This window comes from Citrus clementina, unplaced genomic scaffold (genome assembly GCF_000493195.1).
Source record: "Citrus clementina cultivar Clemenules unplaced genomic scaffold, Citrus_clementina_v1.0 scaffold_8, whole genome shotgun sequence".
In the NCBI taxonomy this organism is placed as follows: domain Eukaryota; kingdom Viridiplantae; phylum Streptophyta; class Magnoliopsida; order Sapindales; family Rutaceae; genus Citrus; species Citrus x clementina.
The window spans coordinates 3,400,274-3,415,381 of NW_006262022.1; the positions used below are offsets into that span (position 1 = coordinate 3,400,274).

The following is a 15,108-nucleotide window of genomic DNA, read 5'->3' on the forward strand; positions in this document are numbered from 1 at the left end:
AAAACAAAAAACAAGACTATTGAACCTCTTGAGCATATGATCTATGAAAGAAAAATGGAAGTGACCTCGCTTTTACCAACCGTTTTCACAATAGGGTTTGGATTTGGTATTATCTCAAGCATATGGCTAAAAGCATTCTCAAAGAGAATCATAGGTGCATAGAGCCAGGGACTGCAACTATCCAAATTATGGCTTCTTCATGTTCATTAAAAATCATTAATTAATTTACCAACATGTTTATTTTATTTAGTTGCTAAAATAACAAAGAAGTTTTCTAAAGACACTTAAGACAAAGAAATGGATGACTCAAGTAATGGTTTCAAGTCTAATAACGGTCGTTTTTCTATAGATGGAGGAGGTACAGACTTAGAGGGTGGAAGATAGTCTACTTTAGCTATCCATTTATTAAGATCCATTAATAAGGTAGACTCTAGTAAAGAATTTACTTCACTAATCATAGTATTCTCATTTATGTCGATGCTAAAATAAGTTAAATAATCTTTTAATAGGTCATCTCCATTGAAAAGCTTAAAGGAATTATTGATTATACTCTCTATTAGATTGACATCTCTGTCATCATTAAAATTCTCTATAGTAGAAAGTTATTTACTAACATTAAACACATTGAGTCCTATAGTCATATTCCCAAATGAAATTTTCATGACATCATTATGACAATTATTAAGAATTTGTTGTAGCTAAGAAAGGTCAACCTAAAATAATAAAAATTTGAGAACATGGGTTCTCTACAGGTTCATTGTCAAGAACTATGAAGTCGTCATGAAAGTAGAATTTATCTATCTTGACAAGAACATCCTCTATAATCCCTCTAAAAGTTTTGATAGATTTATCTACTAATTAGAGTGATACATGAGCAGGTTTCAAGTCTCTAAATACTAATTTCTCATAGATAGAGTATGGCAACAAGTTAACAATGGCACATAAATCAAGTAAAGGTCTATCAAATGCATGGTCTCTAATAACACAAGAAATTGCAGATGAACTGGGGTCTTTATACTTAGTAGGAATTTTGTTCAGGAGAACGCTATTAACCTTTTACGGTTAGGAATACCTTTTGTGGGACATTATTTTTCCTTTTTACTAGACAAAGATCTTTTAAGAACTTAGCATAAGCTGATAATCGTTGAATAACATCAAGCAAAATGATGTTATGGGTAAGGAGCTTTGAGAACATAAGGCTTGGATTGAATTTCATTCTCATTAGGTTTACTAGGTAATTGCTTTTCAATTGAACTTGGTTGACTTTCTTTCCAATGCTCAAAAACTTTCAAATGATTATCAATTGTTTTTCCAAACCTAAGGGTAGTTATAGATTTGGCTTTCTCATTAGGCATATTAGAAATGGATGATGATCCTATTTCAAATTGACTTTTAGGGTTAAGAATTAGTTGACTAGGTAGTTTTCCTTTCTCCCTCTCAACTACAGTAGTTGCTAATGGACCCAATTAATTTCAAGCTTTAAAATAGCTTTAGTGTTACAATGTAATGCTTATTGGGTTGACTGAATGAAATTTTGAAGTGTATCTCTAAAAAAATGTCTTCTTTGTTGTCGTGCAGCAAATTGAGACATAGGTTGTTGAACAAGAGAATATGCTTGGTTAGGAGGGACAAATTCTTTATCGAGCATGCTAAATTGTTGTCCTCCTTTGTTTGATATTGTTTGATTTTGTTTTTAGAAAAAAATAGGGTGATTCTCCAATTAGGATTATATGTGGGTAAATATGGACTATTAGAGGAATTTCCATATAATTGTAATGCATGTACTAGTTCAGAATAAGTCTTTGATAGGCTGGTAATGAAGGACTATTATGTGCCATATGAGATAAGTTGGAACAAAGAGCACAAACTTCATTAGCTACACTAGGATGATGATTTATTGATTGGTTTAGAGTTAAGACTTCTACTTTCTTAAAAAGATTAGCTAGAGTTGATTTCACATCAAAATCATCATTAACTTCATGTAGACCATTGTCATGACGCATCCTAAATTTGGCAAGATATTGTCCGCTTTGGGCCTTAATAAGGCCCGCACGGTTTTATTCTCAGGGCTTTAATACACCCCAAAATACGTCTTGCCAATTAAGGTGTGGATCACCCTGTTAACATAAATATTTCTTTATTGATTTTGATGATAACAAACTTGATTAAGATTGATTAATCTTTTAAAAGCTCAAAATAATTTTCAGCTATTTTGACAAGTTTTATAAAGTGTTTTTATAAAGATTTGGAGACAAACAGTTATCTTGCAAAATAGTTCACTGCAGCAGTTTCTATGGAAAACAGCGATCCGACAATCTTGATAAATGGCTCGCCGACATCAAATAGAATTGAAGATTAGTCTCTGGACCTAAACGGCGATCCGAAATTCTGATAAACGGCTCGCCGATATTGAACAGAACTGAAGATTAGCCTCTGGACCTAAACGGCGATCCGACAATTCTGATAAACGGCTCGCCGATATTGATCCGACATCTAGATAACGGCGATCCGATAATTTGAAAAATCATCCCAACGGTCATATTGACCAGTCAAACGGCAATCCGACAGTGTGTAGAAAGTCAATAACGACTAGTTTTCAGCTCCAACTATAAATAAGCTCATTCAAATTCAAACAAGGTTGATCACAACACGACCATTAAGCTTATATTCTATAATACAATCTTCATAGAGTTTTAAAACACATTCTTGTTTCATCTATTCACACACTGGGCATTGATTTATAATCTTAAATATTGTGTGAGAGAAAAATAATTTTCAATCTTCTACTTTGAGTGATTGTAAGTGTTGGGATACACTTGGGTTAAGAGATTGGAGATAATCACTTGTTGTAAAGGTTCATTGACACCTTGGAAGTCAAGTGTAAGCATTTGAAGCCTTGGAGGCTTGCTTAGTGAAATCCTCAAGCCTAGAAAGCTTGGAGGCATGGACGTAGGTGAGGTTGGCCGAACCACGTAAAAATCTTAGTGTTTGAATCTCTCTTCCCTTATCTTTTTATATTGTAATTGATTTAATTGTTATTCCATTAAATTCATTCTAGATTTGCATGATAATTTGTTTGAGAATCTAATAATTTTTAGAATCCCAATTCACCCCCCCCTCTTGGGTTGCATACTTATATTTCAATTGGTATTAGAGACTTGTTCTCTTATTAGGACTTAATCGTCTAGAGTAAAAGATCCATGGTAACCCTAAATGACTCAACCTTTAGAGAAGAGCAATCCACAACTAGACCACCGTTCTTTGACGGTAATGACTATGCATATTGGAAAACTAGAATGAGAATCTATTTGCAAGCTTTAGATTATGAAATTTGGGAAGTTGTTTGTGATGGTCCATTCATGCCTATGTTTAAAGATGAAGTAGGAGATGATATTCTTAAACCAGCAAGTCAATGGAGTGAGTTAGAAAAGAGAAAAATGTCCTTAAACTCCAAGGCAATAAATGCCTTATTTTGTGCTCTTGATAAGAAAAAATTCCATAGAGTATCTAGCTGTGAAAGTGCACAAGAAATATGGAATAAAATTGAAGTTGTCTATGAAGGGACAAATCAAGTTAAAGAGTCTAAAATTAGTAGATACACTCGTCAATATGAATTGTTTCAAATGGAACAAAATGAAAATGTGTATTCTATGTATACTAGATTTACGGACATAGTGAACACCCTAGGAGCTTTGGGAAAAGCCTTATCAAATAACGAGAAAGTTAAGAAAATCATTAGGTCACTTCCAAAAGAATGGAGACCTCAAAGAACCGCTATTGAAGAGGCCAAAGATTTAAATACTTTACCTCTTGATGATTTAATTGGTTCTCTCATTTCATATGAAGAAGATTTGGCAGCAGAAAAAAAGCATGAGGAGAAGAAGAAAAGCATTGCTCTCAAAGCTTCAAAATATGAGAGTGATGGGGAGAGTGAACCGGATAATGAAGAGCTGGCCATACTAGCAAGGAGGTTCAGAAAATTCTTCAAGAAAATCGGAGAACGAAGAAATTTCAGAAACTTCAAGAACCAAAGGGAGAAGAAAAAGGTAATCACATGCTATGAATGTAAGAAGCCTGGCCATATAAGATCGGAGTGCCCACTTATCAACAAACTTAAGAAGAAAGTCATGGTTGCAACTTGGGATGATAGCGAGGAAGATTCAAGTGATGAAGAAGGGTCGCAAGAAGTATCAAACCTAGCGCTTATGGCAATAGGAGGGGATGATGATCTCAATGAGTAAGTGATCCCATCTATGATGAATTGTATGATGCTTTTAAAGAATTGTATAATGAGTTGATGAAGATTGGTAAAAAGAATGTATGTCTTAAAAAGGAAATGACAAAGCTTTAAAATGAAAATGAATCTCTAAATGCAAAAATTGCATGCCTAGAAGTAGAGAACAAAATATTGCATGATGAAATTACATTATCAAATGGGAAACCTAGTATCTCACATGATTATTTAGAATCACACATAGATTATTTGAAAAATGAAAACGAAATGCTTAAGAAAAAGAGCAATGAGTTGAATGAGATTGTTTTGAAATTTACAAATGGGCAAAAGATGTTGGATAATATGCTTAACTCAAAAAAATGTGTTTATGATAAAGGAGGACTTAGGTATAAGCCTAACTTGAAGCAAAAATATTATAAGAATTATTTTGTTAAAGCTACCTCCACAAGTGATCATAAGATTGTTTGCCATTACTGTAATCAAAACGATCACATGAAATATAGATGTCCCATGAAAAGGAATGCATATTATGGTGTCAAATGTATTTGGGTTCCAAAAGGAACCATTGCTAACTCTCAAGGACCCAAAAAGATTTGGGTACCTAAAACTTGAGATTTTCTTTGTAGGGCTTAAAGAAGAAGAAAAATAAATGGTACTTGGACAGTGGTTGTTCAAGGCACATGACCGGAAACTATGCATGGTTCTCAAGCTTCACCAAAATTGAAAATGGTGGAGACGTATCTTTTGGAGACAACTCAAAAGGAAAAATTCTTGGAATTGGAAATGTTGGTAAAGTTTCCTCAACTCTAATTGAGAATGTATGTTTGGTTGAGAACTTGAAATACAATTTAATTAGTATTAGTCAATTATGTGACAAAGGTTACAAAGTTATCTTTGATAAATTTAGTTATGTTATTGAGAATTCATGTGATGGCAAGATCTTATTTGTTGGGAATAGATGTGGTAATGTTTATATCATTGACATAGAATGTGCATCTACTCTTGATAAATGCTTTTCTGAATTACATGATGATAGTTGGTTATGGCATAAAAGGTTAGGACATGCAAGTATGGATTTGATTTCAAAAATTTCAAAAAATGATTTAGTTAAAGGTCTTCCGAAAATTGATTTTCAAAAAGATAAGATTTGTAAAGCTTGTCAATTTGAAAAACAAATCAAAACATCTTTCAAAAATAAAAATCATATTTCTACTTCAAAACCACTTCAACTTCTTCACATAGATTTATTTGGGCCATCTAGATATGCTAGTCTAAATGGAAAATATTATGCATTTGTGATACTGGATGATTATTCTAGATATACATGGTATTATTCTTAGTCAATAAGGATGATGCTCTTGATGCCTTTAAAGTGCTTTGTAAGAAATTACAAAATGAAAAAGGGGATAGTATTACATGCATTAGGAGTGATCATGGAGGAGAGTTTGAAAATCATGCATTTGAGAATTTTTGCAATAATCTTGGCATTGAGCATCAATTTTCATCACCTATAACTCCACAACAAAATAGAGTTGTTAAGAGAAAGAATAGATCCATTCAAGAAATGGCTAGGACTATGTTGAATGAAAATTCATTACCTAAGTATTTTTGGGCCGAGGCCGTCAACACCGCTTGTTATATTTTAAATCGTGTGTTGATTATACCTAACTTTAACAAAACTCCATATGAGCTTTGGAAACATAGAAAACCCAATATTGGTTATTTTAAAGTTTTTGGACACAAATGTTTTATTTTGAACACAAAAGACAATCTTGGCAAATTTGATCCAAAATCTAATGTTAGTATTTTTCTTGGATATTCAAACTCAAGCAAAGCCTATAGAGTTTATAAAAAAAATACACTAGTTGTAAAAGCATCTATGCATGTTACATTTGATGAGTCTAACCCTTCCTCTGCGGAGAAAGGAATAAATTATGATGATGCAGATGGAGAGTTACAAGAAGAACCATTAAAGGATAATCAAGAGAATGCACCACAAAGAAATCAAGAGGATGAACAAGAAGAGCAAACAAATATGGAGCAACATAAAGGTACTTCTCAAACACTCCCCAAGGAGTGGAGGTATGTTTCTTCTCACCCTAAAGATGTAATTTTATGAGATCCCTCACGAGGTGTTACAACTAGATCATCACTTAAGAATACTTGTGAGCATAATGCATTCATTTATCAAATTGAACCCAAATCCTTTGCGAATGCGAAAAATGATGAATCTTGGATTATGGCAATGCAAGAGAAGTTAAATCAATTTGAAAGAAACAATGTGTGAGAATTAGTTCCTAAACCGGAACATCAATCTATCATAGGTACTAAATGGATATTTAGAAATAAGATGGATGAATCCGGTGTGGTTGTAAGAAATAAAGCTAGATTAGTAGCTCAAGGTTACAACCAAGAAGAAGGAATTGATTTTGATGAAACTTTTGCACCCGTTGTTAGCCTAAAATCAATTAGAATTTTGTTGGCATTTGCATGTTATAAAAATTTCATCTTATTTCAAATGGATGTGAAAAGTGCTTTCTTAAATGGGTATATTATGGAAGAAGTATATGTAAAACAACCCCTTGGTTTTGAAAATGAAAAACTTCCAAATCATGTTTATAAATTGTTTAAAGCCTTGTATGGATTAAAACAAGTACTTAGAGCATGGTATGATAGGCTTAAGAATTTGTTGTTAGAAAATGATTTTTCCATGGGTAAAGCGGTACTACTCTCTTTGTTAAGCATAAGAACCAAGATATACTTATTGTTCAAATTTATATTGATGATATTATTTTTTGTTCTACTAATGAGTTGTTGTGTAAAGAATTTTCATCATGTATGAGCAAAGAATTTGATATGAGTATGATGGGAGAGTTGAAGTACTTCCTTGGACTCCAAATCAAACAAAACGAGGAATGAATTTTCATAAATCAAGTCAAGTACGTAAAAGATCTACTCAAACGATTCGACATTGATGACTCAAAGACTAAAAATACACCAATGAGCACAACAACCAAGCTCGACAAAGATGAAAAAGGCAAAAAAGTGGATATCAAAATGTATCGAGGTATGATTGGATCTTTACTTTATTTGACTGCAAGTAGACCCGATATCATGTTTAGTGTATGTTTGTGTGCAAGATTTCAATCATGTCCCAAGGAATCTCATTTGCTTGCTGTTAAAAGAATTTTCCGTTATTTGAATGGAACCATAGATATTGGCCTTTGGTATCCTAAAGGAACTTATATAGATTTAACATGCTATTCGGATGCGGACTTTGCTGGTTATAAAGTTGATAGGAAAAGCACTAGTGGAACTTGCCATATCCTAGGTCACTCACTTGTTTCATGGTTTAGTAAGAAATAAAATTCTGCTACACTCTCAACTACCGAGGCTGAATATATAACTGCAGGAAGCTGTTGTACACAAGTTCTTTGGATGAAACAAACACTTAGAGACTATGGTATTAACCTAGAACAAATTCCTATTAAGTGTGATAATACTAGTGCTATAAATCTTTCAAAGAATCTCATTCAATATTCCCGAAGCAAGCATATAGAAATAAGACATCATTTCTTAAGAGATCATGTTCAAAAGGGAGATATTGTATTAGAGTTTATTTCTACAGAAAAACAACTTGCCGATATTTTTACAAAACCACTTTGCGAAGAACAATTTTCAAAAATTCGGCATGAACTTAGGATGATGAAATTTTCTCATTAACATCTTGATACATGTTATTGAGTCTATTAAAATTGATTGATTTATGATTTGATGTTTTAATATCTATGGAATGCTCAATATACATGTGAAGTGTGTGTATTTTTGAACAATGTATGAATAAATTGTTGAAATATATTCATGTTCATGAATTATGCATTGAATTGGCACTTAAATCATTTTGGATCAATGAAATGATCTTGAAATGTATTAATTGTTGGTCATATACTAAAATAAATGTGAGAAATCATACGTTGTAGAAAAAGGATTGCCGTTATTTCAATAAACGACTAACCGTTTTAGGGCAGAAACAATGGGGAACTCTCTGGACTCTGTCGGCTCGCCGATATCCTTATAAACGACTCACCGTCCTGATGAAAATTTTTGGGAACTCTATGGACCCTGTCGGCTTGCCGATATCTCTATAACGGGCTCGCCATTTGATGAAAAATTTTGGGAAGCTCTCTGGACACTGTCGGCTCGCCGTTATCGCGCGATAAGTGAACAGTCATTCGTCTTTCTTTCCATTTTGTTCATGCTCACTTTCTCTCTCTCCCAAACCGTGACTGCAACTTCATTTCTCTCTCAAATCCATCATTTTTCTTGTCATTTTTCACCAAATTGAAGCATTAAAAACCATCATTATCATCTTTAGCACATTTTTAACCGATTAAAATCGGTTTTCTCTTCAAAAATTGAAAAATCCCAAATTTTAAACCCTAGAACCAGCCGCACTTCTCTCACCAAATTTGAACCAAATTTCTTCCATTATCAATCACATTTCAACTTGTCATTACTCTCTCATCACTCAAATTTTATTTCTATCAATTCAATTTTTTTTTCAAACTCATCAATGACAGAACAACCACAGAGGCGTGCTCAAACCAAGCACACTGCTCCGCGTCGTTCCAGTCCCTCCGGACCTCCCTCTTAGGACTTCGAGAGCCTCCATTTTTCCAATGATACCTCTGCTCAACGATTTCGTGACAAATTCATGGGCAAACCGGTAACCCCCTCATTTTCTCTTAACATTTCGGAGTTTTCGGATATTACCATTTGTGGTCGTACTATTTCTCAATTGCTTAGCCATTGGAAGGAAGCCTTAAGTATAGAAGAGCCCATATATGAAAATTTAGTCCATGTCTTTTATTCAAATATGGAACTCTCCTCTACTCGTCATGTTGAACTGTATACTTATGTATGAGGAATTCGCATTGCATTTGATGAACCAGAATTATGTAATATTCTTGGAATTTTTTATGGAGGTTTAGATATTTACACCGCTAGGAAAGAACTTGATTTTAGTGATTTCTGTCACGTGGATGGTGTACGGAACATTTGTAGGCGTCGGGATCTTTCCGATGACGTTTGTTCTTTGTCCTTTAGGTCTCAACTCCTCCATTTCCAAGTTTGAATACTTCATATCATTCTCCAACACATGGTCACCCCTAGACAGGGTCACACTGATGAGGTAACTCGACTTGATGTTGGTTTATTACATTCCTTCATCCGTAGACGGCATGTGAGGTTATCCTACACTATTCTTTGTTATATGATGTCCACGCCTAGAGTCTCCAACTGATCCCTTCCTTATGGCAGCATCATTACTAGGATCTTGAAATACTTTCGAGTCCCTATCATTGAGCCCGTTTATCTCGAGACCCGAAGGCTCGGTCGAGAGATTATTTTTGCGATCGGATTTTTTAAAAAGCGTGGGAAGTAGGAAAAGAGAACATCCTCTAAGAATGAAGATACACTGCTTGCACCAGAGGATGATCGTATGTTAAATGACGTCTATTCTGAGGATGAGTTACCTGATTTCCGCCTTGGGGCTAGACCGCATGTCCCTCGCAGAGCAGCAGCAGCATCAACAGCACCAACAGCAGCTTCCTCTCAGGATGACGAGCCAGCCGAGCCCGCCATCCCTCCTGCAGCATCGACCGTCCCTGCGGATCGCTTTCAGCAACTGTTTGACAAAGTGGATGTCCTGTCCCAGCAGCAGCAGTAGCTTCAATCTGATTTTGCGACCTTTCGGCAGTAAATTTCAGATCAGCAGATGAAGTTACTTGCTGGTAAGCGCCGCATTCTCAGTTACTTTGGTTATGACCCAGGCAGCTCTTCTTCACAGCCCCGTCTTAATTTTCTACCCCTCTGATTTTCGCACAAACATCACTCATTTCATGTAGTTATTATGATGATATTTGTCTCTTGTTTATGCTTATGATGTTTTCTGTTGATTTTGATAATATCTTGATTATCTTGCTGATCTGTTTGATTGTTGACATAGAGGTTGGTTGATAAGTTGGCATATATATATGGAAGTGTTTCTTTTAACTCTTTGTATTGTTAACGATATGCTTATTTTTAAGGGGAGATTCTGTCGAAATTTTTTTTTTCCAACATAAGTACTCCCTCAACCTCAATTTTTAGTCTTTTCGCGCTTATTTCTTTTTTATGATGAAGGGGGAGATAATTATTATCAAATCAATCTGTTTTGTTTAAAATTATTTTTGAGATTAAAACTAAAAATTCACATATTTAAGGGAAGTTAACAATTCCTTAAAAATTTCACTTAGGGGGAGCACATATTTAGGGGGAGCAAAATTGCACAAGTATTTTCTTGAAAAGTTTGTCATCATCAAAAAGGGAGAGATTGTTAACATAAATATTTCTTTATTAATTTTGATGATAACAAACTTGATTAAGATTGATTAATCTTTTATAAAGATTTGGAGACAAACAGTTATCTTGCAAAATAGTTCACTGCAGCAGTTTTTGTAGAAAGCGGTGATCCAACAATCTTGATAAACGACTCGCCGATATCAAACAGAATTGAAGATTAGTCTCTGGACCTAAACGGCGATCCGACAATTCTGATAAACGGCTCGCCGATATTGAACAGAACTAAAGATTAGCCTCTGGACCGAAACGGTGATCCGACATCTAGATAACGGCGATCCGACAATTTGAAAAATCATCCCAACGGTCATATTGACCAGTCAAACGGTGATCCGACATCTAGTTAACAGCGATCCGACAGTGTGCAGAAAGTTAATAACGACTAGTTTTCAGCTCCAACTATAAATAAGCTCATTCAAATTCAAACAAGGTTGATCACAACACGACCATTGAGCTTATATTCGAGAATACAATCTTCATAGAGCTTTAAAACACATTCTTGTTTCATCTATTCACACATTGGGCATTGATTTGTAATCTTAAATATTGTGTGAGAGAAAAATAATTTTCAATCTTCTACTTTGAGTGATTGTAAGTATTGAGATACACTTGGGTTAAGAGATTGAGGATAATCTCTTGTTGTAAAGGTTCATTGACACCTTAGAAGTCAAGTGTAAGCATGGAGCCTTGGAGACTTGCTTAGTGAAATCCTCAAGCCCGAAAAGCTTGGAGGCGTGGATGTAGGCGAGGTTGGCCGAACCACGTAAAAATCTTCGTGTTTGAATCTCTCTGCCCTTATCTTTTTATATTGTAATTGATTTAATTGTTATTCCATTAAATTCATTCTAGATTTGCATGATAATTTGTTTTAGAATCTAATAATTTTTAGAATCCTAATTCACCCCCCCCCCCTCTTGGGTTGCATATAGGGATGGCAAAAATCCTCACGGGGATGGGTACCCTCGGGGATTTTTCCCATTCGGGGAGGGTACGGGGATAATTTTATACCCAATTTTTTTATTCGGGGGAGGGACGGGGAAAATTTTTTACCCAATTTTTTATTCGGGGAGGGGACGGGGATGAGGTGGAATCCCCATCCCCTACCCATTTCCCCATTTTAATTTTTAATTTAATTTTTATTTTTAAAATTACTAATAAATAAATAACAAAATTATAAATATTGTTAAAAATAATAAATATCAAAATATTTATATTATTAAATGCTAATAGGTATCCTACATTAGCTCGAATTGCTAGAGATATTTTGGCAATTACAATTACAACAGTTGCTTCTGAATCAGCTTTTAGCACCGGTGGTAGAGTTGTGAGCCCACACCGTAACAAACTTCATCCAAGCACATTGGAGGCCTTAATGTGCTGTCAAAGTTGGTTACGAGCTTACAATAACAGTATGAGTTTATTTTACATTGTGATTATATTATACAGTTATTAATATTTGCACTTATAAGTTACTTTACTTATATTATTTTCATTGTTTTATAATTATTTTAATAATTTATATTTTGAATGTGACTTTGTAATGGATCAATATTAATGTAAGATATATTTTGAACTTTATTTTTATCTGAATTTTTTATTTTAATATGATTAATTTAAAATTGAAAATAAAAATAATGTATTAGACTATTAGTTATTCGGAGACCTGGGACCCTCGGAGATCCCCTGTTATTATTCGGGGAGGGGACGGGGGCATATACAAAATATCGGGGATGGGTATGGGGAGATTGATCCCCTCCCCTCCCCTCCCCATTGTCATCCCTAGTTGCATACTTGTATTTCACACCCCTTATAAACTCAACATCTCTCCCATACTTTGCCGATGTGAGATTCAACTATAGTGTTACAAACACCCCCTTGGGGACTCAGTGTCCTCGTTGAGGTTTGTCCCATCATCGTTCAAGAGGACACGCGAAGCCGCTCTGATACCATAATGTCATGACCCAACCTAGACCTGGCAATATATTGTCCGCTTTAGACCTTAACAAGGCCCGTACGATTTTGTTCATGGGACGCACATACACGCCAAAACACGTTTTGTCAATTAAGGTGTGGATCACTCCTTATAAAGGCAATATCTCCCCCATTCTTTGCCGATGTGGGATTCGCCTAGGGTGTTACAATCATTTCTAGAGTCTTGGACTTATTTTTCTCTTTGATTTAAAATATCCCATTGTTAAGAATTCTTAAAAAGTGAACTGAAGAAATCCCAAAGCAGCCATTTCATATAGGTAAAAACTTGCTACCATTCATAGATTCTACCATACAACAATTTGATATCCATTATAAAAGTATTCTACTAGTTTACATTTCTTAAAACCATTGTGGGGACACTTAAGGAGTGGTCATTAAGTCTTTCCCAACACTCATAAAATTGTTCACTCTCTCTTTGTCTTTTAAAAAAAAGAGAACATATGAATCCTAATTGAATTATCGTTAAAATTTTGGAAATGAAATGTAGAGCATAGTACTCAAATCGTCCAATTTTAATGGTTCTCTTTCTCTTTTAAACCCTTCAATACTTAAAATAAAAACTCAAAATCTTCATTTACAATTCTCTTTTCTAATACAATCTTCTGACGGGCAACTAATTTTTACAACTCTCTGCATTCATCGTTGATTGTTGTTTCATTATCTTTGAGAATTTTAGTTTATTACGTATTTAGTATCATTCTTTTTAGATTAATATAATTATTTGCATATATTTTTTATGTGTACTGCAGTGCTAGAGTATGAAAAGGAATTTTGAATTTCACTACATCTTTTTTTTATAAAAAAAAAGGAAATTAATAGCCTTAACATATGCATTACACCAAGATAAATATAGAAGCTAAATATGCTAACAAAAGCAAAACATACCTTTAATTCCTCTCATAAACACCGTACTAATTAATTAAAGTTGGGTGATAAACGAAACAAACTTATTGATCAAGTCCACAGCTTTTTCACATTTAAGGTTGTCGAAATAGAAGCTATGCCCTTCGCCGTGACTCTCAACAAGCTCCACCGTTCCTTTCCACCCACTTTTCTTCAAGTCTTCGTAGTAATTCATAGCCACAGGTTTCAAATAATCTTTCTCAGCCACAAATATCAAAACCCTCTCACACCCAAGCCTGGCCAGATCCTCTGCGGGAGGTTTCAGCCGAGGATCCTGCAACCCTCCGTTTGTTGGACACATGTACAACCATATCTCATCTTCTTCAGGACTAGTGCCACCGAAAAACGGATGCACCATGATCACCCCAACCACCTTTACACAGGGTAACCCGATTGACCCGACCCGAAATGCCAGAGTATGCGCAATATTCCCTCCAGCACTGCCTCCTCCAATGAAAACTCTCCCAAAATCAGCGTGATCATTCAACCATGGCTCGGGTCCATTTCTGCTGGTATGGGACGCCACCCAGTTGAGTGCAGCCCACGAGTCTTCGTAACAAGCGGGTATTGGTCGATCCGGGAAGAGCCCGTATTCCACGGACACCACTACAGCATTAGCTTGTGCAGAAACGACGCTACAGAAATTATGATACCGCGGACCAAAGGCTGACCGCCTGCAGAATCCGCCGCCATGCACGTAGAATAAGAGAGGGAGCTTCTTCTGGTTAGGGTTTTGGGCTTCATACGGAATGAAGATACGAGCAGATACGGGTGGTTCGGACGAAATAATAACGTCTTTGGATCGGACACCGGTGGTGGGGTCATCGGAGGGTGGGATCTTTTCGCAGTCGGGTTCGAATAACTCAACCCGGCCGTCTTTGTAAACCCGGAAGAATCGGAATTCTTTTGCAATTTCCGAGTCGCTTGATGCCATGTTTTTAATTTGAAGCTTCGGTTTGAAATATAATCATAAAAGAGAAGAAGGGTTCTTTCTGTTTGTGCTGTTTGGTGAAAGAGGGAGAGCCATCAAACGCTTTATAATATGGGAACGTACGTGGTCACCTAACTTTCACAGCATCTTCTCGCCCATAAGTATCTGTTTCTTTGACATTTATTTTTTCTTTTTTTCATACCTTTTTCTTATCAGTAAATATTTACGATATACGAATATGACGTTGATATTCCAAATAGTTACAGTTAATGCAACTTACAGCTGCCCTGTAAAATGCGGACCCGATAGATAAAGGATTTAAGTGGATTACACGAATGCCTTTTTTAGGCCAACCAAACCAACAAATGAAAGAAACCAGTCACCAACTCTTCTTTTTCCTCTCTTCTGATCATCTGTTGGGAGAGAGGAAAACAAATAAACAATCTATTTCTGCACCACTGCATGCTTGTTATAAGGATAAGTTTTGAGCTATTATATCAACTACACAATAATACACAATAATTAAATGATGTTATGATATATATTTTTTTATTTTTAAAAATTAATATGTAAATAGTAATTATATTAAATTTAATTACACATATTATGCATGTATTAGTTAGTTTTATTACCTTTAATGTATTCTAAA

The 15,108-nt window shown here is 35.1% G+C and overlaps 1 protein-coding gene across 1 annotated transcript; it reads right to left on the minus strand.

Annotated features, from left to right (window-relative positions):
- Positions 1-13,439: 13,439 nt before the first annotated feature.
- On the minus strand, positions 13,440-14,636 carry LOC112096187 (probable carboxylesterase 5). Its single transcript, XM_024179304.1, has one exon. The coding sequence runs from the start codon at positions 14,460-14,462 to the stop codon at positions 13,545-13,547; it is 918 nt and encodes a 305-aa protein (XP_024035072.1). The 5' UTR covers positions 14,463-14,636; the 3' UTR covers positions 13,440-13,544.
- Between the last annotated feature and the right edge of the window lie 472 nt (positions 14,637-15,108).

Bases quoted from the DNA above. Each gene is read 5' to 3' on its own strand.
- LOC112096187 (XM_024179304.1), bottom strand. From the start codon at position 14,462: ATGGCATCAAGCGACTCGGAAATTGCAAAAGAATTCCGATTCTTCCGG.